Below are 25,410 nucleotides of genomic sequence, written 5' to 3'. Positions count from 1 at the left end.
AGACTGTCGTTGTATTCATGGGCAGGGAAGTGGCGGGTGACGTAATAACTTTATAAAAAGCTGCAAAACCACCAAGGACAAACACATCTTCTCCAAGATACCAGGAAAATGGATCTTGGCGCTGAATCCTACGTTATCATGAATGATGGAAACAAAATGCCCGTGATTGGACTTGGAACGTACGCCCCGGCGAAGGTGAGCGCATATATATATTAGTAGTAGTCTATGCAGTAGTAGTGGTTTATAATTTATTAATAATAATACTACAAGTAGAAGTAATATTTGTAGTCTATGTATTATTATCAGTAGTAGCAGCAGCAGTAGTTTATGTATGATTATTATTATTACTATTAGTAGTTGTATGTATTATTCCTAGTTTATAGTGTATTATTATTCTTAGGGATGTCCCGATACCATTTCTTTTTAAGACAGAGCACGACTACCGATACTTACTCGCCGAAACCAATTACTGTCTTCACTGACAATTTCAATGTCTAGTGACATGGGTTTTGTTTTTGTTTTGTTTTTTGTATTTTTTTTTTTTAATGGGAAAAGTGTGTTTTTTTGTTTTAGTTTTTATTAGAGGAAGGGCTTTTTTTTTATATATATATATAAAAACATTTTTTTATTTTATTTAAACTTTTTTTTAAAAGGGGGGGGGATTCAAACTTTTATTGGGGATGGGGTTAATTCAATACAGGAATTTAGGTGCACTATGTGGTAGATGTATACAATGACATTGGCTATCCCTCAACACTGACGTTAAAATTGAGACATACCAGAGCCTTGTTGTTGTTTAAATCTTAAACTTGGAGGTGTATAAACTCCACATTTAATGCGCCTTGATCATTATTAAAGGGGTGATCCAGGAAAAAGCTTTTTTTTATATATCAACTGGCTCCAGAAAGTTAAACAGATTTGTAAATTACTTCTATTAAGAAATCTTAATCCTTTCAGTACAAATGACTTTCTGAAGTAAAGGTTGTTCTTTTCTGTCTAAGTGCTCTCTGATGACACCTGTCTCGGGAAATTCCCAGTTTAATTCCCAGTTTAGAAGCAAATCCCCATAGCAAATATCTTCTAAACTGGGCGGTTCCCGAGACACGTTTCATCAGAGAGGACGTAGACAGAAAAGAACAACCTTAACTTCAGAAGGTCATAAGTACTGAAAGGATTAAGATTTTTTAATAGAAGTAATTTACAAATCTGTTTAACTTTCTGGAGCCAGTTGATATATATAAAAAAAAAAGTTTTTTACTGGAATACCCCTTTAACCCCTCAAGGACGCAGGACGTAAATGTACGTCCTGGTGCGGTGGTACTTAACGCACCAGAACGTACATTTACATCCTAAGCATAACCGCGGACATCGGAGCGATGCCTGTGTCATGCGCGGCTGATCCCGGCTGCTGATCGCAGCCAGGGACCCGCCGGCAATGGCCGACGCCCGCGATCTCGCGGGCGTCCGCCATTAACCCCTCAGGTGCCGGGATCAATACAGATCCCGGCATCTGCGGCAGTGCGCGATTTGAATGAATGATCGGATCGCCCGCAGCGCTGCTGCGGGGATCCGATCATTCAGAACGCCGCACGGAGGTCCCCTCACCTTCCTACTTCCAGCTCCCGGTGTCTTCTGCTCTGGTCTGAGATCGAGCAGACCAGAACAGAAGATGACCGATAACACTGATCTGTTCTATGTCCTATACATAGAACAGATCAGTATTAGCAATCATGGTATTGCTATGAATAGTCCCCTATGGGGACTATTCAAGTGTTAAAAAAAAATGTAAAAGTAAAAGTAAAAAAAAGTGAAAAATCCCCTCCCCCAATAAAAAAGTAAAACGTCCGTTTTTTCCTATTTTACCCCCAAAAAGCGTAAAAAAATTATTTTATAGACATATTTGGTATTACCGTGTGCGTAAATGTCCGAACTATTAAAATAAAATGTTAATGATCCCATACGGTGAACGGTGTGAACGAAAAAAAAAAAGTCCAAAATTGCTACTTTTTTAATACATTTTATAAAAAAAAAATTATACAAAATTTTTTTAAAGTTTTTTATATGCAAATGTGGTATCAAAAAAAGTACAGATCATGGCGCAAAAAATGAGCCCCCATACCGCCGCCTATACGGAAAAATTAAAAAGTTAGAGGTCATCAAAATAAAGGGATTATAAACGTACTAATTTGGTTAAAAAGTTTGTGATTTTTTTTAAGCACAACAATAATAGAAAAGTATGTAACAATGGGTATTATTTTAATTGTATTGACCCTCAGAATAAAGAACACACGTCGTTTTTACCGTAAATTGTACGGCGTGAAAACGAAACCTTCCAAAATTAGCAAAATTGCGTTTTTCTTTTTAATTTCCCCACAAAAATAGTGTTATTTGGTTGCGCCATACATTTTATGATATAATGAGTGATGTCATTACAAAGGACAACTGGTCGCGCAAAAAACAAGCCCTCATACTAGTCTGGCGAGGAAAATATAAAAGAGTTATGATTTTTAGAAGGCGAGGAGGAAAAAATGAAAACGTAAAAATTAAATTGTCTGAGTCCTTAAGGCCGCAGCAATAAGGTTCACCTGTGAGGCCGTCACACATATCAGCCAACTCAGGTGGGGTTTGCAGTTTGCCTCCCTCCTCCCATTGTGTGTGTGTCCAGACACACTAGAGGTAACTGGGAGCAGGCTGCGAGTCGGCCTAATGCTGCTGTAATTGCCCACTGGCCCCTGGTTTGCTTATCACGCACAGGTAGGTTAGTGTTAGGTCCCGTGCCACTTGAGAAAATTTGGCGTTGGTGTGCGGGCTCTGGTATGTCCTTCATCTAAGGATATACTGGCTAATGTCTCAATTTTAACATCAGCGTTGAGGGATAGCCAATGTCACTGTATACATCCACCACAGTAGTGCTCCTATATTCCTGTATTGTATTATTCTAATTGTTACACATCCACACCGTCTATCTGGTGTAGGATTCTATTGTGGCACTTGTAGTCCGCTGCAGGCATCCCCCATTGTATGCATTTTTATGCTGGGGATCGCCCTTAGCAACGGACCACAGGGGCAGGATCTGCTCCCCCAGTATATATGCACAACTGCATTTGAGGTTGAGCACCTCCAGCCATTTGAGACCACGTCTTTGTTGACGGGGTTAATTCACATTTATGTTTTAATTATTTATTTTTACACACTTTTTAACTATTTAGTCCTCCTAGGGCGCTATTACATGCAATCTGTAAATTGCATACACTGATCAATGCTATGCTATAGCGTAGCATTGATCAGTGTTCCTACTGGCTGCAGTATAGGAGTGTCGATCGGACGGCATGGAGCATGGTAAGGACACCGCAATTTCACTGTGGTGATCCCGATCAGCCTCCCTGAGCTAACTGGCAGTTAACTTCAGGACTTCTAACTAAAGGGTTAATGTCGGACATCACCGTGATCGGTGATGTTCGGCATTAGCTCCCAGCTATGACGCACGCTCAGCTGCTGAGCGCGCTGTATAGTTTAGTAGTGTCGTAATGTGCACAGAGCAGGGGACTTCCTTGATACCTGTCGGGGGGGGGGTCCGGAGGCATCAGATTAGGGATCGGGGATATTTGCACGAGTACAAGTACTCGTGCAAATGTCCAGTATTGGTCCTGATACCGAAAGCAGTATCGGGACAGCCCTAAATATGATTATTAATAATAATATTAATAATTCTAATAAGCAATAGCAGCAATAGTTTATGTATGATCATTGTTACCATTATTATTACTATTTTACAGATGGCTATTCTAGAGAAAGAAAACAAAGGCCCAGAAAACCCATTTAAATGAGTTAAAAAAAATATATATAGATATATTTTAACTAAAACAATCCATAATAATTGATAATCTGACAATTCTACATATTTATTTGATCAAACGTGTGTATGAAATAACTCGCTGTATTTCAGTTTTCTCTTTCTGTGTTGAGTTCCCCAAAGTTCTAGCTGAAGAAGCCACCAAGGTGGCTATTGAAGTCGGCTATCGGCACATTGACTGCGCCTATCTGTATGGGAATGAGGCAGACGTCGGCCGCGCTATGCGAGAGAAAATTGCCGATGGGACAGTGAGAAGAGAAGATCTATTTTACACCGGAAAGGTAATGATAAAATGTCTATGTGCTTCTTCTTGGCTCATCCGTTTGCCATAGACTTCAGTGTTAAAAATAACGGCCGTTAATTTACCCGTTTCTTGTGACGGAAGAAAAATTTGTGCATGTGCCGTTTTTTCTTCCGTCACAACTAACGTCTGTTATTCATGACGGGCTATAACGGGTCATAACGGACAATCAAAAATCCCATACACTTCAATGGGATTTTGTAACAGACGTTTAACATCCGTTTTTAAAGCTTTTCTAACGGCGGTTGATAACGGATTTTTTAAAGGATGAATTTTATAGTGTGAAAGGGGCCTATTAACAGTTTTTTTTTTAAACTCTATAGGCTGTAGTGTACCAAAATCTGAATGTAAAAAAAAATCTATACAATTTTGGGGGGCTAAGCTCCATTTTTCTGATACAAAAACTTCAAATGTCCTGCACAGACATAGAGTTAAATAGCAAAATTCTTACTGTCTGTAGCCACCACTAGATGGAGCTCCAGTTATACATACAGTAATTGCATCTGCCCTTTGCATCACACCCTCTACCACACATACAGCATCTGATAAGTACTGGAAGGATTAAGATTTTTTAATAGAAGTAATTTACAAATCTGTTTATCTTTCTGGCACCAGTTGATTTAAAAAAAAATTTTTTTCCAGCGGAATACCCCTTTAAAGGGGTACTCCACCCCTAGACATCTTATCCCCTATCCAAAGTATAATGGATAAGATGTCTAATCTCAGGGGTCCTGCCGCTGGGACCCCCGTGATCTCTGTGCAGCATCATTTAGAACGCTGGGTGCGGGTGGCGAGGATTGCGACGTCCCAACCAGGCCCCCGTAATGCAAGTCTATGGGAGGGGGCGTGGTGTCACAATGGGATGTGGCTGTGTCATCACGACCCACGCCTCCCGCACCCAGCGTTCGGAACAAAATGCACCCCTATAAGGCCCCTTTCACACAGGTATCATCCTGCTTTTTTACTGCCTTTATTTTACAATAATGGATATAAAAAAAACGGATGCAATAACTGATAATAATGGATGATAACTGATGACCATCATCCGTTATTTTTAATGGTTTTTTTCTTTAAAAAAACCTGATGTTCATCTGTTATCATCGGTTATTACCAGTTACATCCGTTTTTTTTTATATCAGGTTTATATACCCTTTTTTTGTAAAGCTGTACTGAGCATGCTCAGTACAAAAAACGGATGTTAAAAAACGGACAATAATGGATGATAACGGATGGGTTTTTTTTTAACATCCATTTCCCATAGACTTCAATGTTACATTTTAACGGCTGTTTTTTTTTCCCATTATTTTATCCGGACCAAAAATTAGTGCATGCACCGTCTTTTGTGCCGGCAAAAATGACGGACATTAGTAAAAACGCACATACCTGATGCAAAAGGATGGTCAAAAAATCCCATTGACATGAATGGGATTTTTTGCATCCATCTTTCTCTATCGGCTCCATTGGGGGACACAGACCATGGGAATATGCTGCTGTCTCTAGGAGGCTTGACACTATGGCAACAGAAAAGTCGGCTCCACCCAGCAGGGTATACCCGCCCACAGGCACCTGAGGTAATCAGTTTTAGCTTAGTGTCTTAAGGAGGTGGACATGGTCTGGAGTTCTCCAGACCAGGTCTTATGTTTTATTATTTTCCTAGTTTTAGGGATGTGTTTTTTATTCCGTTTTCTTTCCTGTTTTCAGGTGGGGACTCAGGAACTGCGGCTCACTGTTTCCCCATTGCGATTGAGGGGGCACAGACATTGCGTATATGTACTGTTAACCCTCTCTCACCAACGGTCAGTGCCTGGGGTTGTACCTCATGTGTCCGGGTACCCCTATCTACCTGCTCACCTCGCTCGCACATGGTAGCCTGGCATGATGCAGGTGACAAAAAGCTGACTGAAGACTTCATAGGAAGACTTCATTAGGTAAGTTCTTCTGACTGGGGTAAGTATATTTCCCTTTCTCCCTTTGGTGCAGATTTGCAACCTCTGGAGACCCTCAGTTTTTGTCCCATCTTTCTCATGGGCCTAATGGGGCTGGCCTGGACAGGGAGTTCTTTATTACTGGGGTGAGCAGTGGCAGTTTGGATTGAGCACAATTTACAAGGGACACAGTTTTTTTCCCCTTTATTCAAACGTGTGTGTTTTTACTTGAAGCGGCTGACAGCCGCGGCATTTCTTCTATGCGGGCACACAGAGCGCCGGCTTATTTTCACTTTCAGCAGCGGCTGCTGCCGGCGGCGTCTCGCCCGCTCAGTTCCCCGTGAGCGTATATGCATTCGCATGTGCGCTCGGGGAAAGGACTTCGGACTTTGCTCCAGAAGTCTCCTTTATTCGTGCCCGACCGGCACCCAAGACTTTCAGCTCTCACGCTGAATTTGACGCCCTGCTGGCATCCACCTGGAGGCACCCTGACAAGAAGTTTCAGGAAACGAAAAAGGTTCAAGCGCAGTATCCCTTCGCCAAGGACCTCATTGCTCAGTGGACCTCCTCTCCAACTGTGGATCCACCGGTCTCCCGCCTCTCTAAGGCGCCTACCCGGCCGTTGGCTGATGTGGCTGCCTTCAAGGATTCAGTGGATATGAAGGTGGAGACTTTGGCAAACTTTGCCTTTGAGACAGCAGGTTCTTCCTGCTTTTGCTTCGGCCTGGGTGTCAGAGGCCCTTTCAGTATGGTCTTCCAACTCTGCCAGGGTAGTCTTCAAGATCCCTCTGGAGTATTTATTTAATTTAGCTAGATTTTCTGTGTTCTGCTTCCATGCGCAGCCTCTGTGCTGCCTTTGCCACAAGCTACCTGGTAGCCACTGTCCCTCCATGTGGTTTAAAGCCTGGAATGCGGTCGCCGCCTTCAGGAAGTGAGGCGACTGGCAGAAAAGAGTTCTTTATTATCTATGGATAAGGCTCACAGAACCGCTTTCCGTCGTAAGTCCTCCTTCCGGTTCTGCGGACCTTTAGTACCAACAAAGGGTACCAACAAAGGGTCCAGCCAGGCGCCTTCACGGGAAGAGGGCTCCCTCCTTCCAGACCTGTCCCACCCGGAGGTCGGCTATCCATTCCGGACGTTTTGCGGCCCCATCAGGCACCCGTGGGCCTTCCTCGGTCTGATGGGATGCCCCCACCTGCCACCTTTTTTGGGTGGTTGGTCGCCTCTTACTCTTCCGGGATGCCTGGACCACGCACATTCAGGATTCCTGGGTCAGGGATGTGGTAGTCAACGGATACAGGATCGAATTTGCTTCCCTTTCATGGGATTGCCTTTTTCTTTCCTGGACCCTCCGGTTCCCCTCTCTAGCGAAGGCAGTTCGGGGAGCGCTCCAGCTCCTTTTTTAACCAGAGATTAATTGTCCCGGTTCCTTCAGGGGAACGTTTTCGAGGTTTATTCCAACCTCTTTGTGGTCCCCAAGAAAGGCGTTTCAGTTCGCCCAATCTTGGTTCTCGAGTATCTCAGCCAGCATCTTCTGCTTTTCCATCCCAAATGGAGTCTCTCCGTTCGGTGCTGGCGTCCATGGTTCACGTCGTCGTGGTCAGGCTCCTGAACGACTTACCGCTGCGCCTTCCCTATCATCCAGACCTCCTATATCAGGTCTCCTGTGCCACCCCTATTTACCGTCTCTGCTTTTGACGGCGTGGCAGTTGTGACAGCGGTTCTGAGGACCCGCGGTTTCTCTTCCCAAGTGGTTCGCACCATGCGGAGGGCTCACAATCCTTCCTCTGCAAAGATTTACCACCATACCTGGCGGTCTTATTTCTGTTGGTGTGAAACTCAGCCTTTTTCTCCAGTTGTGGATGGCTTTCAGCTCCGTTAGGGGTCAAAGGTTCGGCCGTTTCCATTCTTTTTCAACGTTCTCTGTCATTCAATTGTCATGTCCGAACCTAGTTCAGGGAGTGGCACAAGCTGCCCCTCCTTATCAGTCCCCTTTTTTCCCTTGGGACTTGCACTTGGTATTAGATGCCCTGCAAGGCCCCCCTTTCGAACCTCTCAGGGACATTTCTCTTCGCCTCCTTCCCCGGAAGGTGGCCTTCCTTATTGCTCTTCCCTCTGTTAGGAGGATATCAGAGCTGGTAGCTCTCTCCTGCCGTTCTCCCTTCCTGGTGGTATACCAGGACAAGTTGTTTGTTTTTCGTCCAGGTCCGTCCTCCTTACCTGATATGGTTTTGACTTTTTCATCTCAATGAGGTCATCGTCCTACCGTCCTTTTGTCCGGCCCCTTCTCATCCCTGGGAGCGTTTGCTCCACCACTTGGTTGTGGTGAGGGCTGTTCGGACTTGCCTCTCAGTCACTCTTTCCTTTCGGCAGTGTGAATCCCTTTTTTGTTTTTCCGGAAGGTCGTCGTACAGGACAACCTGGTTCTACGGCCACCATTCTTCGGTGGATCCGGTCTGCTATTTCGGAAGCTTACCACTACAAGAGGAAGATCCCACCCTTCAGGGTTTTGGCTCATTGCACCCGTTTTTCGGGGCATCCTGGTGCCTCCCTTTTTTGTTTTTCCGGAAGGTCGTCGTACAGGAAAACCTGCTTCTACGGCCACCATTCTTCGGTGGATCCGGTCTGCTATTTCGGAAGCTTACCGCTACAAGAGGAAGATCCCACCCTTCAGGGTTTTGGCTCATTGCACCCGTTTTTCGGGGCATCCTGGGCACTCTGCTACGTGACTTCGGCCTCGCAGTTCTGTAAAGCATCCATGTGGTCGTCTTTGCACACTTTCACAAGGTCCTACCAGATTCATACCTGATGCTCCTCTGGATCGTAAGGTGTTGCAGGCGCCAGTGGTCCAGCCGTCCACCTAACTGATTTCATTGCCCACCCAAGGGACGGCTTTGGTACGTCCCATGGTCTGTTTCCCCCAATGGAGCCGATAGAGAAAAGGAGATTTTTATGCTTACCGTAAAATCTCTTTCTTGAAGGATCCATTGGGGGACACAGCTCCCACCCTTTATCTGGTGTTCCTATTTCAGTTATCTGTCCGAGGGTGTGTTCAGTTACCTTTTTCTTCTGGTTGCTCGGACAGTTTGTGGTTTTTCTCTTGATCTGTCGGTCTTCTCCTATTGCTCTGGGACTAAAACTGATTACCTCAGGTGCCTGTGGGCGGGTATACCCTGCTGGGAGGAGCCGACTTTTCTGTTACCATAGTGTCAAGCCTCCTAAAGACAGCAGCATAAACCCATGGTCTGTGTCCCCCAATGGATCCTTCGAGAAAGAGATTTTACAGTAAGCATAAAAATCTCCTTATTTAGATTATTTTTTTTTACAATAGACAAATATTGATAGTTGGAGAAATCATACAATTTCAGCTGTAAATGCCCTTTATGACCTGTATGGATGATGTTTTTTCTTCTTCTTTTCCACAGCTTTGGGCCACATTCCAAACCCCTGATCTTGTCCGACCAGCCCTGGAAAGGTCTCTGAAGAGCCTACAGCTGGAATACATGGACTTGTTCATCATTCACACTCCTATGGAAATGAAGGTGATATAAAAGAATGGGGAGAGGCATCCTTTGCGGTTTTATTGTTGTTTTCGTGCTGTTTTTGTGTAAAATTCATTTTTCAAGTTTCTTTTTCCCTTTGTGATAGTATTGGTACCAGATCCTTAAACATTTTTGGTGCCAACAGGGGAACACATAGAGTATCAGGATCTCCATAGTCCGTTAAAGGGGTACTCCTGTAGTAAAAATAAAAACTAAATCAACTGGTGCCAGAAAGATAAACAGATTTGTAAATTACTTCTATTAAAAAATCTTAATCCTTCTAGTACTTATCAGCTGCTGTATGCGTCACAGGAAGTTCTTTTATTTTTGAATTTCTTTTCTGTCTGAACACAGTGCTCTCTGCTGACACCTCTGTCCTTGTCAGGAACTATCCGAAGCAGGATAGGTTTGCTATGGCGATTTGCTCCTACTCTGGACAGTTTGTGACATAGATAGAGGTGTCAGCAGAGAGATCTGTGGTCAGACAGAAAGGAAATTCAAAAAGAAAAGAACTTCCTCTGTAGTATACAGCAGCTGATAAGTACTGGGGGGATTAAGATTTTTTAATAGAAGTTATTTACAAATCTGTTTAACTTTCTGGTACCAGTTGATTTTAATGTTTTCCACCAGAGTACCCCTTTAATGGAGACTCTTTCTGGCAGGTGCTATGTATAGGGACATGCTCTGTTATGGGATCGTGCTTAGACTGGCATTGTTTATAAGGACACTCTCTGCCCTGCATGCTAGGACGGCCATTGTTTATGGAGGTTGTCTTTTGGCTAGTGATAGGAACATGCTATCAGACACTGTTTATGAGGGGCACACCGGCACTGGTTATGGGGACACAATGGCACTAGGTTATGGGGATAAAGGATTATGTGTCACATGTATATTTACCAGAAAGCAATTCTAACCTGTTGGGACAGAAGACCACATCCAAGATCACCATAGTGTTGTCTTCTTATTTTCTTTTGTAGCCCGGGGACGATCTATTTCCCGTAGATGACAATGGCCAGTTCATAATTCACAATACAGACATACGAGACACATGGGAGGTGAGTATCTGGTGCTTTGCCTACCTTTTATTTGCCTTATTCATCTGCCTTTCACTGTACTTTCTTGTAGTCTGTAGATGTAGATGTCTTAGTTAGTAAAATTGGTCTCCCATTCTAGATCTCCATCTATTGCCCTGAGTAAAGAATGACTATAAAAAGTGCCTCCCAAAATGGAGGACCTGGCAGTGGTGTAGCTAAGGTTGGTGTCACCCATGGCGGTAGAAAATGGTGTCACCTACTATCTACTTTAAAGGGGTATTCCGGCTTTATACATCTTATCCCCTATCCAAAGGATATGGGGGGGATAAGATGTATGATCGCAGGGGTCCCGCTGCTGGAGACCCCCCGAGATCTCGGTACAGCCTCCGGCATTATGTGCTGGGTTCTGCCTCTGGGACAGGGACACGACGTCACGGGAACGCCCCCTCCATTCATGTCTATGGGAGGGGGCGTGGCGGCCGCCACGCCCCCTCCCATAGACATGAATGGAGAGGGCGTGGTGTGATGTCATTACTTCACGTGTGATGTCATTACTTGCCGTTACTTCACGTCCCCATCTTGGAGGCAACTTCCAGCACAGAATGCCGGGGGCTGCATTGAGATCTCGGGGGTCCCCAGCGGCGGGACCCCTGCGATCATTCATCTTATCCCCTATCCTTTGGATAGTGGATAAGATGTATAAAGCCGGAATACCCCTTTAATATTCAAATAACCCAACTTCCAAGTCAGATTAGGGCGTGCTGTTACCATGGAAAACTACAGCTCCCAGACCTAAGCAATGGTAAGAATATGCTGAGAGTTGTTGTTTCACCCATCATTGCTCATGACCTTACAAGTGACTACAGCACTGATGGGACACATAATACACAATAACAGTGACTCACAGGTGACGTCTTCTCTGGAATTGTTTCTTGATTTGATCCAGACCACGATGACTTGTTTCTCTCCTCTGTAACGTATGATGTGCGGACATCTTTAGAGCTTCACATCTGCAGATCCTCCTCCTCTATACCAAGACGAGCTCCTTATAGTAGCTCATACTGTGCCCCTGAATATAGCAGCTGTTGCAAAATGATGGCAGTCAGGGCACAATGGGAGAACTAGTTTTTCAACAGCTGGAAAGCCGCAGGTTTGGGAATCGGGCTTTATAGGGTATAATATTGTACCCATAAGCTTTATAATAATGTTCTCCAACCTGTTGATCTCCAGTTGACATTTATGGCACACCCTATAAATCACTGTTTCCCAACCTGTGGCTCTGCATCTGTTGTAAAACTACTACATCTATTATCTCCTGACTGCTGAAGGTTATTAGGACATGATAGGATTTGTAGTTTTGCACACTGCTATAATAAATAAGCCAATGGGTACAATTTAATGGGATACTCTATAAAGCAGCAAGGGGACCTCTATCTCCCACTAACAGACCAACCTGTCCCACCCATCCCCCAAAAACACACCCCTCTGTCTCTCCCTTACAGACCCCTCTGTCTCCTCTTACAGACCCCTCTGTCCCCCCTTACAAACTCCTTCATTATCCCTTACAGACCTACCCGGTGTCACCTGTTGCGATCCACACAACTCTTGCATCGCCACTGTGTACTTGCATTACATGAATAGCCTTTTGATTTAAACAAGAATTGTGTAATGCTTCAATTCTCCTGTGGGGGTGCTACAGGGAAATTGAACACTTAAAACCTGATTCCTCCACAAATTGCAGCTGAGTGCAAATATTCGAACAGCAAATTTTTATCTCGAATATCAGCACGTCGCGATTTTGCAAATATTTAGAATATCGCGAAATATATTCGTTATGATCATCCCTCCCTGCTTCCAGCTTGTGGTCCAAAGAAGGCAAATATGCGAACATTTTTTAATATCAGCACTTCCAGAGGACACTGATCCCTCCCTCAGCTTGTAGGCCAATGAGAAGGAAGCAAATATAGTTGTCAGAGGTTAGCAACATTCCTAGCAACCAATAGGAAAGTAGTTAGTTGAAAGATATAATCGTGCATGTGTATTTTGGGAATTTCATTACGAATTTCGCATGGAAAAAAGTGGACGAATATGCGAAATTCGTGAATATAGGTGGAATATTCATCCATATATACGCAAAATATCGCAAATTTGAATATGGCCTATGCCACTTATCACTACGGATCAGTAGGATGAATGTAACAGCCGCGCTCCGGCCAGACACGCTGGGCGTGAGCGTGCTGTCATGTTTCTGTTGCCGGTGGGGCTGGGATCCGCATTGTGGAATGCACCTGCATGCGAATCCCAGCCCGTCACTCACCTCCCTCAGGCACTGCCTCATTGTGTCCCTGTCCTTGTGGCTCTGGTGCGCGTGCCTCTGCCTTCTAGGGTGCGCGTGCCGGAGCTCTGCTTGTTAAAAGGCCAGTGCCCAATTATTTAAAGTGTTTACACCTGTCCCCTGGTCCATATATTCCTGCTCCTCCTTTGCTTTCCTGCCAGATCTTTGGTAGTTTATGCCATTGTGAAGTCCTGTGTCTCCCTACTGTGTACCTGTTCCCTGTTTCTCTACCTACCTGTACTTGTGTACCTGCCCTGACCTTCTGCCATCCTGCCACGTCCTGCCAGTCTTTGTCACGTCACCCCCCCCCCCCCCCAGCTACCTGTGTGGACGAGTAGTGCCAGGGGTAGCGACCTGGGTGCCACCCGCCGCAGCAAGACCATCCCACTTTGCGGCGGGCTCTAGCAAAAACCAGTGGCATCTTAGACCCCGCTCCCTGGCACGGCTCAAGTCTCTATCCAAACAGGCCTAGAGAATCCACCTCCTGTTCAGCTGCCGTGATTCCTAACAATGAAATATGATCGGCTTCTCATTGGATAAACCTTCTAACAAAACTGAATTGTCCAAACCCATCTAAAGATCTTATGACTACAATTTTGCTGTCCTGTTTCAGGTCATGGAAAGGTGTAAGGATGCTGGACTGGTGAAATCCATTGGAGTTTCCAACTTTAATCGCAGACAAATTGAGCTGATCCTTAATAAACCAGGATTGAAGTACAAGCCAGTGTGCAACCAGGTAAATAGAAAATATGGTCACTTGTATAGGTCTCATCTCCCTTTACTGCCCTTTAATATTTGGGGTTGTTGGTTCTCGTGGGTTGGTGGGTTTTAGGGCTAGGATATATTCAGAACATTGCAAATTAATAGAGGGACAATTATTTACCAGCTCTTCTGATTACAGCTCTGGGCCCCAGGAATTATTTGGGCCACATACTAATGTTATACATGGGTGCCCTTGGATCGGTATGAAGTAACCAAGGGCAAGAGAGTACTACGTGCATGGGGTTAACTACTAGTATGAGATATATGGATAAATGGCAGTGACCTCTAGGGATCCTTTACCGTCAGATATTAAGTACAATAATGTTAATACACTTTAATTTTATTTACAAGAGTAGGGGCCCATGATATTAAATCCCACCAGTCATGTTGTCATAGATACCATGTGTGGATCCAAATCACCATACACATCAATACCTACATCCTACCATCTCTACTGAGTTCATAGAGTGGGAGTATCAGTGTAATTGGTGTTTGGTTTGGGTCCACCCCGCTTTGGAGAGAGGAGGCTGGACTAGGGACTCTTCCCACAGCCTTCTAGTAGTTTCTATGTAGAAACAGGCTAGGAGGCATCATGTGACCAAGACATTACTCAACAGAATAGTTACTGCTTGCTCACAGACTCATTCCCTTTGGTGCCGAGAGGACGGTTCTCTATACAGTGGTCCCTCAACATACGATGGTAATTCGTTCCAAACGACCCATCGTTTGTCGAATCCATCGTATGTTGAGGGATCCTTGCAATGTAAAGTATAGAAAGCTGTACTCACCTGTCCCTGCTGCTCCGGACCAGGTCCTCACTGCTCCCGATGCTGTCCCAGGGGCTCCCGATGCTGTCCCGCTGCTCCGGTGTTTTCTTCGCGATCCTCTGGCTTCTTCCGCATCATCTGCAGGGTCCGGGCCTCACTTTCTGGTGACGTTACTACGCTGCTGCGCCGGCGCGGCGTGCGTAGTGACGTAATAACGACGCCGGAAAGCGAGGCCCGGACCCTGGAGAAGATGCAGAAGACACCGGAGGATCGCGAAGTGGACCCGGAGCAGCGGGAATAGGTAAGCGAACCTGCCCGGGATGCTTAAACTGCTATCCGACAGCAACTTAAGCATTTTGCGCTGTCGGATAGCAGTTAATGCGATGGCCCCGACATATAAAAGCATCGTATGTCGATGCTGACATCGACATGCGATGGCCTCTGAGAGGCCATCGTATGTCGATTTTATCATATGTCGGGGCCATCACAGGTCGGGGGGTTACTGTAGTCCTTCTACTCCACCAATTGACTGGCACAGTGCTCAACACTAGCACTGCAACACTTACCATTTCACATGGACTGGGTACTCGGGCAACTTATTTGAACCATAGAGAGAGGTAAACTCATGACTGTAAGTCCCTAGTCACATGACAGGTTTCTCTTACACTGTACATCCCCTTACACAAGTGGTCTCAAACTGTGGCCATCCAGATGTTTCAAAACTTTAACTCCCAGCATGCCTAGACAGCCGACGGCTGTCCGGGCATGCTAAGAGTTGAAGTTTTGAAACATCTGGAGGGCCACAGTTTGGGACCTCTGCCTAACACAAACTATACATGACATCACTAAACCAGACAGATAATCAGAAAAATCTTTGTCACCAGGATCGGTGCTGGGGCCTCCAAATTGACATATAGGAAGGTTTTCATTTCTATATATTCTTTTTTTATTGACTGGAATGTTCTGCCCCCTACAGGTAGAATGCCATGTTTATCTGAATCAAAGAAAACTCTTAGACTTCTGCAGATCCCAAGATATCGTTCTAGTTGGATACAGCGTGCTGGGGTCCAGCCGGGATGAACAATGGTAAATAATGGCTGATGTTTACAGGGGGGTCTACATCATAACCACATATCAGAACGCTTCTAACTTACTCTATGGATGTAGATTTTTGTAGCTAATATATCTAGTTTTATTGGTCCAATGCCTCTAAGATAAAAAATGAAGTAATCTCCTACAAAATCTTGATTAAAAATCTTCCACCGTTTTATGTATACAGCTCCTATGCAGAGCTGATTGTTTCCTTTCATATTTGGTTACTTCACCACAAGGAGGCAGTAAAAAGCTCAGTACGGTTACTTCTAGAAGTGTCTGTGTAGAAACAGGCCAGAAAGCATCATGTGACCAAGGCATCATTCATCTGATACACAGCAGTGTTCAATTATGTAACCCTTACACTCCTGGTGTATGCTCCTAATGCAATGTATAAAATAGTTTTGAAAGTTAAAGGGGTACTCCGATGGAAAACAATTTTTTTTAAATCAACTGGCTCCAGAAAGTTAAACAAATTTGTAAATTAATTCTATTTAAAAATCGTAATCTTTCCAGTACTTATCAGCTGCTGTGTGCTACAGAGGAAGTTCTTTTCTTTTTTGAATTTCTATTCTGTCTGACCACAGTGCTCTCTGCTGACACCTCTGTCCATGTCAGGAACTGTCCAGCACAGGAGCAAATCCCCATAGCAAACTTCTCCTGCTCTGGACAGTTCCTGACATGGACAGAGGTGTCAGCAGCTGATAAGTACTGGAAGGATTAAGATTTTTAAATAGAAGTAATTTACAAATCTGTTTAACTTTCTGTCACCAGTTGATTTAAAAAAAAAAATGTTCTCCACTGGAGTACCCCTTTAACACCTAGTACCCCGTACCCAGATTTATGCAAGTAATAGACACAATTTCTAATATATATCAGCTAGAACACGGGTGCCAGGACACTACACTTGGGACTATATGTGATAATGGGACTGACCTTGTATTTTCTTAGGATTGACCAAAATTCACCAGTTGTCCTTGAGGATCCTGTCTTGGCCGCCATTGCCAAAAAACACAATAAGACCCCAGCTCAGGTGGCTGTGAGATATTTCCTACAACTTGGAGTTGTTGTCCTGGCGAAGAGCTTCAACCCCAAAAGGATTAAAGAAAACTTTCAGGTCTGAATGGGAATTGAAAGAATAAAAAGAAAACGTGGGATGTCCCCATTCCTCTTGTATGGTCGGCAGATATTTGTTTTGCACCTTACATGAGGATTTTTGGGGGGTATAAATCTGTATGCAGTGATCTGCAGTTATTTGTATACAATATATGTTATGATTTTGCCTTTAGAAGAGCAAGATTTATTTCAATTTTGTATTTCTGAATTTTTTTACTTTTCTGTCGACATATCTGCAGGGGCCACAGTTAGAGGGGTTATCCGGCACTAGAGAAAAAATGAACATGGTGCTAGGTCCAATAAAAATAATAGGAAAAAAAAGCCATACTTACCTAATTCTGGTCCCCCGCAGCTCCCATTCGGCTCAGTTTGGCCCCTGATCCTCTGTCTTCTTTATGCTTCCGAGACAAGCCATCGCTGCAGGACCTGGCGGCTCGGCCAATCACTGGCTGCAGTGGTGTCCTGTAAAGAGCACTTATCTCGGAAACAGGAAGAAGAGAGAAGAAAGGGGGGGGGGATTGGGGTAGGATACTGCGTGCCACCCAGCTTTCTTAGTCTCCTGAAGCTGCAGAAGTGATAGGCTGCTCGTCTTCCCTATGCTTGTCACTGCATCAGCGCTGCCATGCCTTCTTCCTGCTCCTGTGATGATGTCTTTTCTCTACACCTCAATCCTTTCTCAACCCACAATTAATTTTCTCTCCCCTCGCCCGCCCCATTTATATCTCTCTGCCCCCGCACTAACTAGACTATGCACCTGCAGGATGGATAAAACTCCTGGGCAATCTCCACAGCCCTAAAGTAATGCAACCAGGAGATGTACCACAAGTTTTCTAGACCTGCATGGGCTCTGCTATTTTATTTTTTGGCTGCGAACGTTGTTGGTATTGGGAAATGAAGAAGGGGGGGAGGAGGTAGCTCAACAGATAGTGAAAACAGGTTCTAACGAGCACCGGTATAGAAGGTTGTGTATCTAATACAACCTAATATATAAATAGAGAAAAGGAGAGTACTACTATTCTCAAGTTATATCCTGTGTGTGGGAAATGTATATGTAGTGATGGGAAGAGGTGGGGCAACGAGTAATTGGTGTGTTATGGATATTAACATAAAATAAGCAATTGAAATTAAATAAAGTATATATGACGGGCGAAACAGGGGCCGGAGCATCGTGACGGCTCCGCCCCTCGTGAAGTCACGACCCGCCCCTCGTGACGTCACGGCCCACACCTTCAATACAAGTCTTTGTATTGACAGCCAGGGGGAGAGAAGGGGCAGCGGCACCCATTGCCGGCGCCGCTGCCCCGTTGCCTCCCCCCCATCCCCGGTGGCATAATTACCTGAGTCGGGTCCGCGCTGCTCCAGGCCTCCGTCGTGCGTCCCCAGCGTCGTTGCTATGCACGGCGCAGCGCTCTGACGTCATGCGCCGCGCCGTTCAGCGCATAGCAATGACGCCGGGGACGCACGACGGAGGCCTGGAGCAGCGCGGACCCGACTCAGGTAATTATGCCACCGGAGATGGGGGGAGGCAATGGGGCAGCGGCGCCGGCAATGGGTGCCGCTGCCCCTTCTCTCCCCCTGGCTGTCGGCGCCGCTTCTCTCTCCCTGGCTATCGGCGCCGGCACCGATAGTCAGGGGGACAGAACGGGCAGCGGCGCCGATAACCAGGGGGTGAAAAGGGCCGACAGCAGCGCTATAGACCCCAGGAAAGGCAGGGGGAGAGAACCGGGCAGCGACGGCCTCTCTCCCCCTGCCTTTCCTGGGGGTGTATCGGCGTATAACACGCACACAGACTTTAGGCTAAAAATTTTAGCCTAAAAAGTGCGTGTTATACGCCGATAAATACAGTATATATATATATATATATATATATATATATATATATATATATGTACATATTTAAAGATAATGTATAGTTAATATAATGTATAGTACTTACCTTGTCTAGCGTCACAGGACCTTCCTCTATGGTATGTTAGAGGACCTTTGGAGGTCCTTGGGTCACATGTTACCCATAATTCTGTGTGAAGGTGATTGACATCAGTATTGGACCAATCAGCTTAAGGCCAGCCCCTGCCCATATAAGGGAGCTGTAGCCAATTATCGCTCTCTTGGGTTGCTGCTCTCGTGGAGACTAGCAGGACGGATCTGCGCAACTTTCAAAGACAAGCTAGGCCTAACAACCTAACAGCCTCAGCATGACCTAAACCGTTAGTTCTAATCTAATCCCCACTAAAGCTAGCGTGACTACTGAACCGCAATTAATCCCCTAAATCCAGTGGAACAGCACATATCAATCTAAAGACTCTAAATCTCCAAGAGAATTTGCATTTGTAGAGACTGTTCCTGTTGTGGAGTTGCATAAAATCTGCAGTAAAAGTTCCAACTGTTTTCAGCAAACTCTCCGGTTGTTGACATTCTATTATTATTTACCTCCCTATCGCTCTTGGGAAGGGTGGCGGTAGGACAAGAATTACAGAGGAGCCCCCACCCTGGCGTCACGAATAGCAAGGGTTAATCAGACACCCTTTAGTCACCGCACAGCTACATCCCATATACCCTTCTCCCCCAGGGTATCACATATATATATATCTCAATGTATGTATGTATGTATGTTCCAGCATCACTTCCAAACGGCTAAAGATATTTTCATGAAACTTGGTCACATGTTACTAATATGTCAACTACAAACATAGGCTAGATAAATTAACCCTTACCCACCCCCATTTGCGACGGTCAGGGTTTTTGTTTAAAGTCCCATGCAAGTCTATGGGAAATGTATGTTCCAGCATAACTTCCAAATGGCTGGAGATATTTTGATGAAACTTAGTACACGTTACTTTTATGTCAAATAAAAATATATGATAGTTAAATTAACTCTAACCTACCCACTTATGTGAAGGATGGGGTTTTTGTCTTAAAAGTCCCATGCAAGTATATAGGACTTCCAGTACCTTACTCCACAAGCTCCGCTCAGCATCTCCTGGTGAGCGCATCAGTCCGAGCACACCCCTTCCGCATGCCACACCCCATCTCACAAAGCCACACCCACCAGTTAAGCCACACCCCTTTTTATTTTCTAGTTATCAAGTTATCCCACTTCAAGTTATCCCACTTCCACAAAACCACGCCTCCTTCTATTTTCACCCTACAATCTCTTCATCACAACTCAGCCCCACCTGAGGACGAGATATAAGGATGAGATATGAGGGCAGGAGATGAGCACAGGATATGAGTTCAGGATGTGAGCTCAGGATATGAGGTCTGGATATGAGTATGAGGTCTGGATATGAGGACGAGATATGAGGACGAGATATGAGGACGGGATATGAGGTCTGGATATGAGGACGAGATATGAGGACGGGATATGAGGTCTGGATATGAGGTCAGGATGTGAGCTCGGGATATGAGGTCTGGATATGAGGACAGGGTATGAGAATGGGAGATAAGGATGGGATATGACGTTGGGATATGAGGACAGGAAATGAGGATGGGATAGAAAGTCAGGATATGAGGATGGGATGTGAGGTCAGGATATGAGGACGGGATATGAGGTCAGGATATGAGGTCGGGATATGAGGACAAGTACTTCCTCCTATGTTGCTTTTCCTCCACCACAAGGATTAGGTAGGAAAAAACGGGCAATACCGGGTACTCAGCTAGAGTATATATATATATATATATATATATATATATATATATAAAAAAAATATATATATATATATATATATATATATATATATATATATATGCTCTATTTGTTTATTTAATATCTTTCCCGACAGGTCTTTGATTTTATCTTGCCTCCTGAAGACATGAATGACCTTGACGCTCTCAACAAAAATTATCGCTATGTTCCAGCCGAACAGTGAGTCAGATTTAGATTCTTTGCTTTGTTTTTTTGGATGGATGGAATTAAAGCTACTATAGGGGACGTCGTCCAGCTTTCTCAAAGTTCCATACAACAAATTTGTCAGGTTCGGTAGCAATCCGGGTGAACACAGATTTGACATTTTGATAAGAATTTGGCAACAACTAGAGATGAGCGAACTTTTCAAAAGTTCCGTTTTTCCTTGTTCGTCAAACTCTGGCAAATAGTTCATCAATAGCCAGAAAACTTGTGTATAACACAGTCTAAGAGCTCTAAAAGTATAACAGTCACCTAGAAGGGTATCTATTAGGGCTGCACGATATATCGCAAAAGCAATCGAATCACGATTTTTGCTTTTTGCGATATTTTGCAGCCCCCCAGGAAAACATGCGATTATCTGCTCGGGCTCTCGTGGCGGGGGGCGGCCAGAGCAGGTAAAAACAAATTTTAATACTAAAAGTCAGTGTTTCCCAACCAGGGCGCCTCCAGTTGTTGCAAAACTACAACTCTTAGCATGCCTGGACTGGTAAAGGCTGTCCGGGCATGCTGGGAGTAATAGTTTCACAACAGCTGGCGACACCCTGCTAGAAAAACACTGAGCTAAGGGCGCAGGGAGAAAAATAAAAAAAAACCTTCTGCTCACTTAGTCCCGGTCCCTGCAGATTCGTCTCCGTGCGCTCCAAGGTGTCCTCTCTTAGTACAGTAGGACCTTTCCCTTTTCAGCCAATCACTGGCCGCAGTGCTGTCACGTGTCAAGCCAATGGTTGGCTGATGGGGAGAGGTCTTGTACTGCAGCAATACACTAGGTTTCCCGGGTCCCGCGGAAGATTAGAAATCCACCCGGGAAACCCAGTGTATTTTTCTGCAGTACAAGAATGTGACAGGGGGGGGGGGTGTGACAGGAGGGGGGAGGGGGGAATGTGACAAGAGGGGGATGTGACTAAGGGAAGGGGAATGTGACAATGTGGAGGAGAATGTGGCAAGGGGAGGAGGTGAATGTGACAAGGGGGAGGAGAATGTGACAAGGGGGAGGAGAATGTGACAGGGGAGGAATGTGACAAGGGGGAGGAGAATGTGACAGGGGAGGAATGTGACAAGGGGGAGGAGAATGTGACAAGGGGGAGGAGAATGTGACAAAGGGGAGGAGAATGTGACAGGGGAGGAATGTGACAAGGGGGAGGAGAATGTGACAGGGGAGGAATGTGACAAGGGGGAGGAGAATGTGACAGGGGTGTGACAAGGGGGAGGAGAATGTGACAGGGGTGACAAGGGGGAGGAGAATGTGACAAGGGGAGGAGAATGTGACAAGGGGGGGTGTGACAAGGGAGGAGGATGTGACGGGAGGATAATGTGACAAGGGAGAGATGTGAAATAGGCGGTGGGCATAAAATGAGTGGATAGATGTGAAATGGAGGCGATTGGACATGAAATGGGGGGATTTCACAATTTTTTTTATTATATCGCATCGCATATCACAATCGCAATATTTAGGCCCAAAATCGCAATCGCACATTTTCCCCATATCGTGCAGCCCTAGTATCTATGGACTTCTAACATTTTTGGCTCTATACACCACCACAATGGATTTGAAATTATACGAACACTATTTGCTTTAACTGCAGATTGTCAGCTTTAATGTAATGGTATTTACATCCAAATCAGGTGAACGGTGTAGGAATTACAACAGTTTGCATATGTGCCTCCCACTTGTTAAGGGACCAAAAGTAATCGGGCAGAATAATAATCATAAAATCAAGCTTTCACTTTTTAATACTTGGTTGCAAATCCTTTGCAGTCAATTACAGCCGGAAGTCTGGAGCGCATAGACATCAGCAGACATTGCTGGGTTTCATCCCTGGTGATGCTCTGCCGGCCTCTACTGCAACTGTCTTCCGTTCCTGCTTGTTCTTGGGGCATTTTGCTTTCAGTTTTGTCTTCAGCAAGTGAAATGCTCAATCGGATTCAGGTCGGGTGATTGACTTGGCCATTGCATAACATTCCACTTCTTTCCCTTAATAAACTCTTTGGTTGCTTTTGCAGTTTGCTTTGGGTCATTGTCCATCTGCACTGTGAAGCGCCGTCCAATGAGTTCTGAAGCATTTTGCTGAATATGAGCAGATAATATTGCCCGAAAAACTCCAGAATTCATCCTGCTGCTTTTGTCAGCAGTCACATCATCAATAAATTCAAGAGAAGCAGTTCCATTGGCAGCCATACATGCCCACTATGCCATGACACTACCACCACCATGTTCATTGATGAGGTGTATGCTTAGGATCATGTTCCTTTCCTTCTCCATACTCTTTTCTTCCCATCACTCCGATACAAGTTTATCTTGGTCTCATCTGTCCATAGGATGTTGTTCCAGAACTGTGAAGGCTTTTTTAAATGTCGTTTGGTAAACTCTCATCTGGCCTTTCTGTTTTTGAGGCTCCCCAATGGTTTCCATCTTGTGGTGAACCCTCTGTATTCACTAGTGAAGTCTTCTCTTGATGACTTTGACACACATACACCTACCTCCTGAGAGTATCTGCTCATTGTAATAGAGATAATGAGGCAATAACACACACTTGGACATGGAACAGCTGAGAAGTCAATTGTCCCATTACTTTTGGTCATTTAACAAGTGGGAGGCACATATGCAAACTGTTGTAATTCCTACACCGTTGACCTGATTTGGATGTAAATACCCTCAAATTAAAGCTGACAGTCCAGAGTTAAAGCAAATCTTGTTTGTTTCATTTCGAATCCATTGTGGTGGTGTACAGAGCTAAAAATGTTAGAATTGTGTTGATGTCACAATATTTATGGAGCTTACTGTATCTACACAGAGGTGTCAGGAGAAGCAATGGTTTTTTCTAAGTGGTCCAAAATTCTCCCTTTTTGATTGTAGCCTTTGTGCCTGAAAAGTGAAGAAGCAATGGCTTTTAACAAGCTGTGAAAAATAATTTTCATTTTGGGGCATAGCAACAGGATTTGCATCCAAGAAAGGGCACAAAAGTGACACAAAACCCTCTAGGTAGCCTTTTCACAACAATTAGTATTCCACAAAAAATAACCTGTAACACTTAACTTTCAGTTAAACAGATTTCGCAGTGACAGACCATGCTCTCTGCTGCTTCACTACAATAATTATATATGGGTGGTCCTACTTCTATCTTTGTTGGTCACTGCTCCCTGTCCCTCACAGAGATCTTCACCTAATACCTGCTATCTCTACAATGGCTGCTGGTGCTATGTGCATAGGCTTTTATAGTGACATCACCCCTATGCTGCCTCCTGATTGGCTGGAAGAGCTGTTTGAGAGGTATTATGGGATTTTCTAAGGTGATCTTTTCCCCTTCTCTGTTCTGCCAAGTGGCTGATGTTATCTTAGCAGGGTCTGCCCAAACGAATCACTCAAAAGTTTGAGTTCCTGCCGCACTGAACTTTTAGCAAAGTTCTGACTGAACTCAGATTCTACAGGTTTTGTTCACTCATTTTCAGTAACAACCAGTTTGATAGATGTGATAAATGAGACCATATATATACTTTTTATAGTTTGTACAATGTTTTCTTTCAGATTTGCGGATCACCCCAAGTATCCTTTCACAGATGAGTACTGAAGAGGACGCCTTCACTCTGCTTCTGTAAATCAGATATTTTTTAATCCACCTAGATCCAACTTTCTAAGTTAATTTCTTAAAGGAGAACTGCGGCGCAAAGTTTTTAAACTTCCCTGTGCCCGGACTGCAAAAAAAAAAAAAAACTATAACTCACCTTTCTACGTTCCCCTGTTGCAGGGATATCGGCATCCCGTTCCTCCACCGCTGCTCGTTTTCCTTCTTCTTAGGCTTGAAACATCACAGTGCAGTCAGTGTATCGCCGGCCGCAGTGATGTTCCACCCCGGCCAGTGATAGGGTGAGCGTACGGTCATGTAAGGAGCCCGGGCAGCAGGGAGAAGGCGGGGCCTTCAATTGCATTTATAAATAATATACAATGTTAATCATTAACCCCCCCCCTCCAGGAATTTTAGACATTAACCCATAACTATCCCAGACAACTATATAGGCAATAGATATTAATAATATTAAACCTAACCATCGACAACCAAAAATACTAAGTATTAACAACTTAAAGGAACACTTCAAAAAGGCTGATACAATTAAGTGGGTTGTGCATTAACCCCATAACAACCCAGGAAATTAAAATTTTTGCATTTTGATTTCTTTTTCTCCTCTCCTTCTATGAGCCTTAAAAGGTTTTCCAGCACTTAAAAACATATTCTCTATCCTGTCTCTGCTGTAGGTATTTCCGACACTCTTATAGACAATGCATGGAGTGTATGCCAACACTCTGTTCCATGCAGCAGGGAGAGCTGGGGCCCCATTCTAAAGATTGTAAGGGTACACTCATACACCCATGATACACCCATTGTAATGACTCCACCTAGCTTCGCCCAAAGAGTTAAACTTTTCTAATCTATGGTAAAGCTTTAGGTTGCTGTGGCAACACCCTGGCCTATCCTGTCTGGCCAATGAGTTGTAGCTTTTACATCCACACCCTGCTAGGACTGGCTATTTAAAGGGGTATTCTGCCCCTAGACATCTTATCCCCTATCCAAATGATAGGGGATCAGATGTCTGATCGCAGGGTCCCGCAGCTGGAGACTCCTGCCATCTCTCCTGCAGCTTCCACATTTCTCAACTGCACAGACCGAGGATCGCTCTGTGGCTGATGACGGGCGATGCAGAGGACGGATTATCGTGATGTCACTGCTCCAGACCTCCACGCCCCCTCCCAAAGACTTTCATTAAGGGGGCAGAGCCATGACA

At 44.7% G+C, this 25,410-nt stretch overlaps 1 protein-coding gene across 1 annotated transcript; it reads left to right on the top strand.

The window, feature by feature from the left end:
- The first annotated feature begins 36 nt into the window (after positions 1-36).
- Positions 37-24,799, top strand: LOC130267626 (aldo-keto reductase family 1 member C15-like). Its single transcript, XM_056517668.1, has 9 exons — positions 37-195; positions 3,967-4,134; positions 9,505-9,621; positions 10,599-10,676; positions 13,604-13,726; positions 15,496-15,605; positions 16,563-16,728; positions 20,510-20,592; positions 24,158-24,799. Exons 1-9 carry the CDS (start codon positions 109-111, stop codon positions 24,198-24,200), a joined length of 975 nt encoding a protein of 324 aa, XP_056373643.1. The 5' UTR covers positions 37-108; the 3' UTR covers positions 24,201-24,799.
- The last annotated feature ends 611 nt before the right edge of the window (positions 24,800-25,410 follow it).

Source organism: Hyla sarda, chromosome 4, assembly GCF_029499605.1.
Source record: "Hyla sarda isolate aHylSar1 chromosome 4, aHylSar1.hap1, whole genome shotgun sequence".
Lineage (NCBI taxonomy): Eukaryota > Metazoa > Chordata > Amphibia > Anura > Hylidae > Hyla > Hyla sarda.
Note: the sequence above shows the minus strand (reverse complement) of the source record. Positions and strands in the feature narration are given on the sequence as shown.

Excerpts from the sequence above, each read along its gene's own strand:
- LOC130267626 (XM_056517668.1), top strand. The coding sequence starts at position 109 with ATGGATCTTGGCGCTGAATCCTACGTTATCATGAATGATGGAAACAAA. Across the intron at positions 4,135-9,504 it reads ATCTATTTTACACCGGAAAG|CTTTGGGCCACATTCCAAAC; the intron begins GTAATGATAAAA and ends TCTTTTCCACAG. Across the intron at positions 10,677-13,603 it reads ACATACGAGACACATGGGAG|GTCATGGAAAGGTGTAAGGA; the intron begins GTGAGTATCTGG and ends GTCCTGTTTCAG.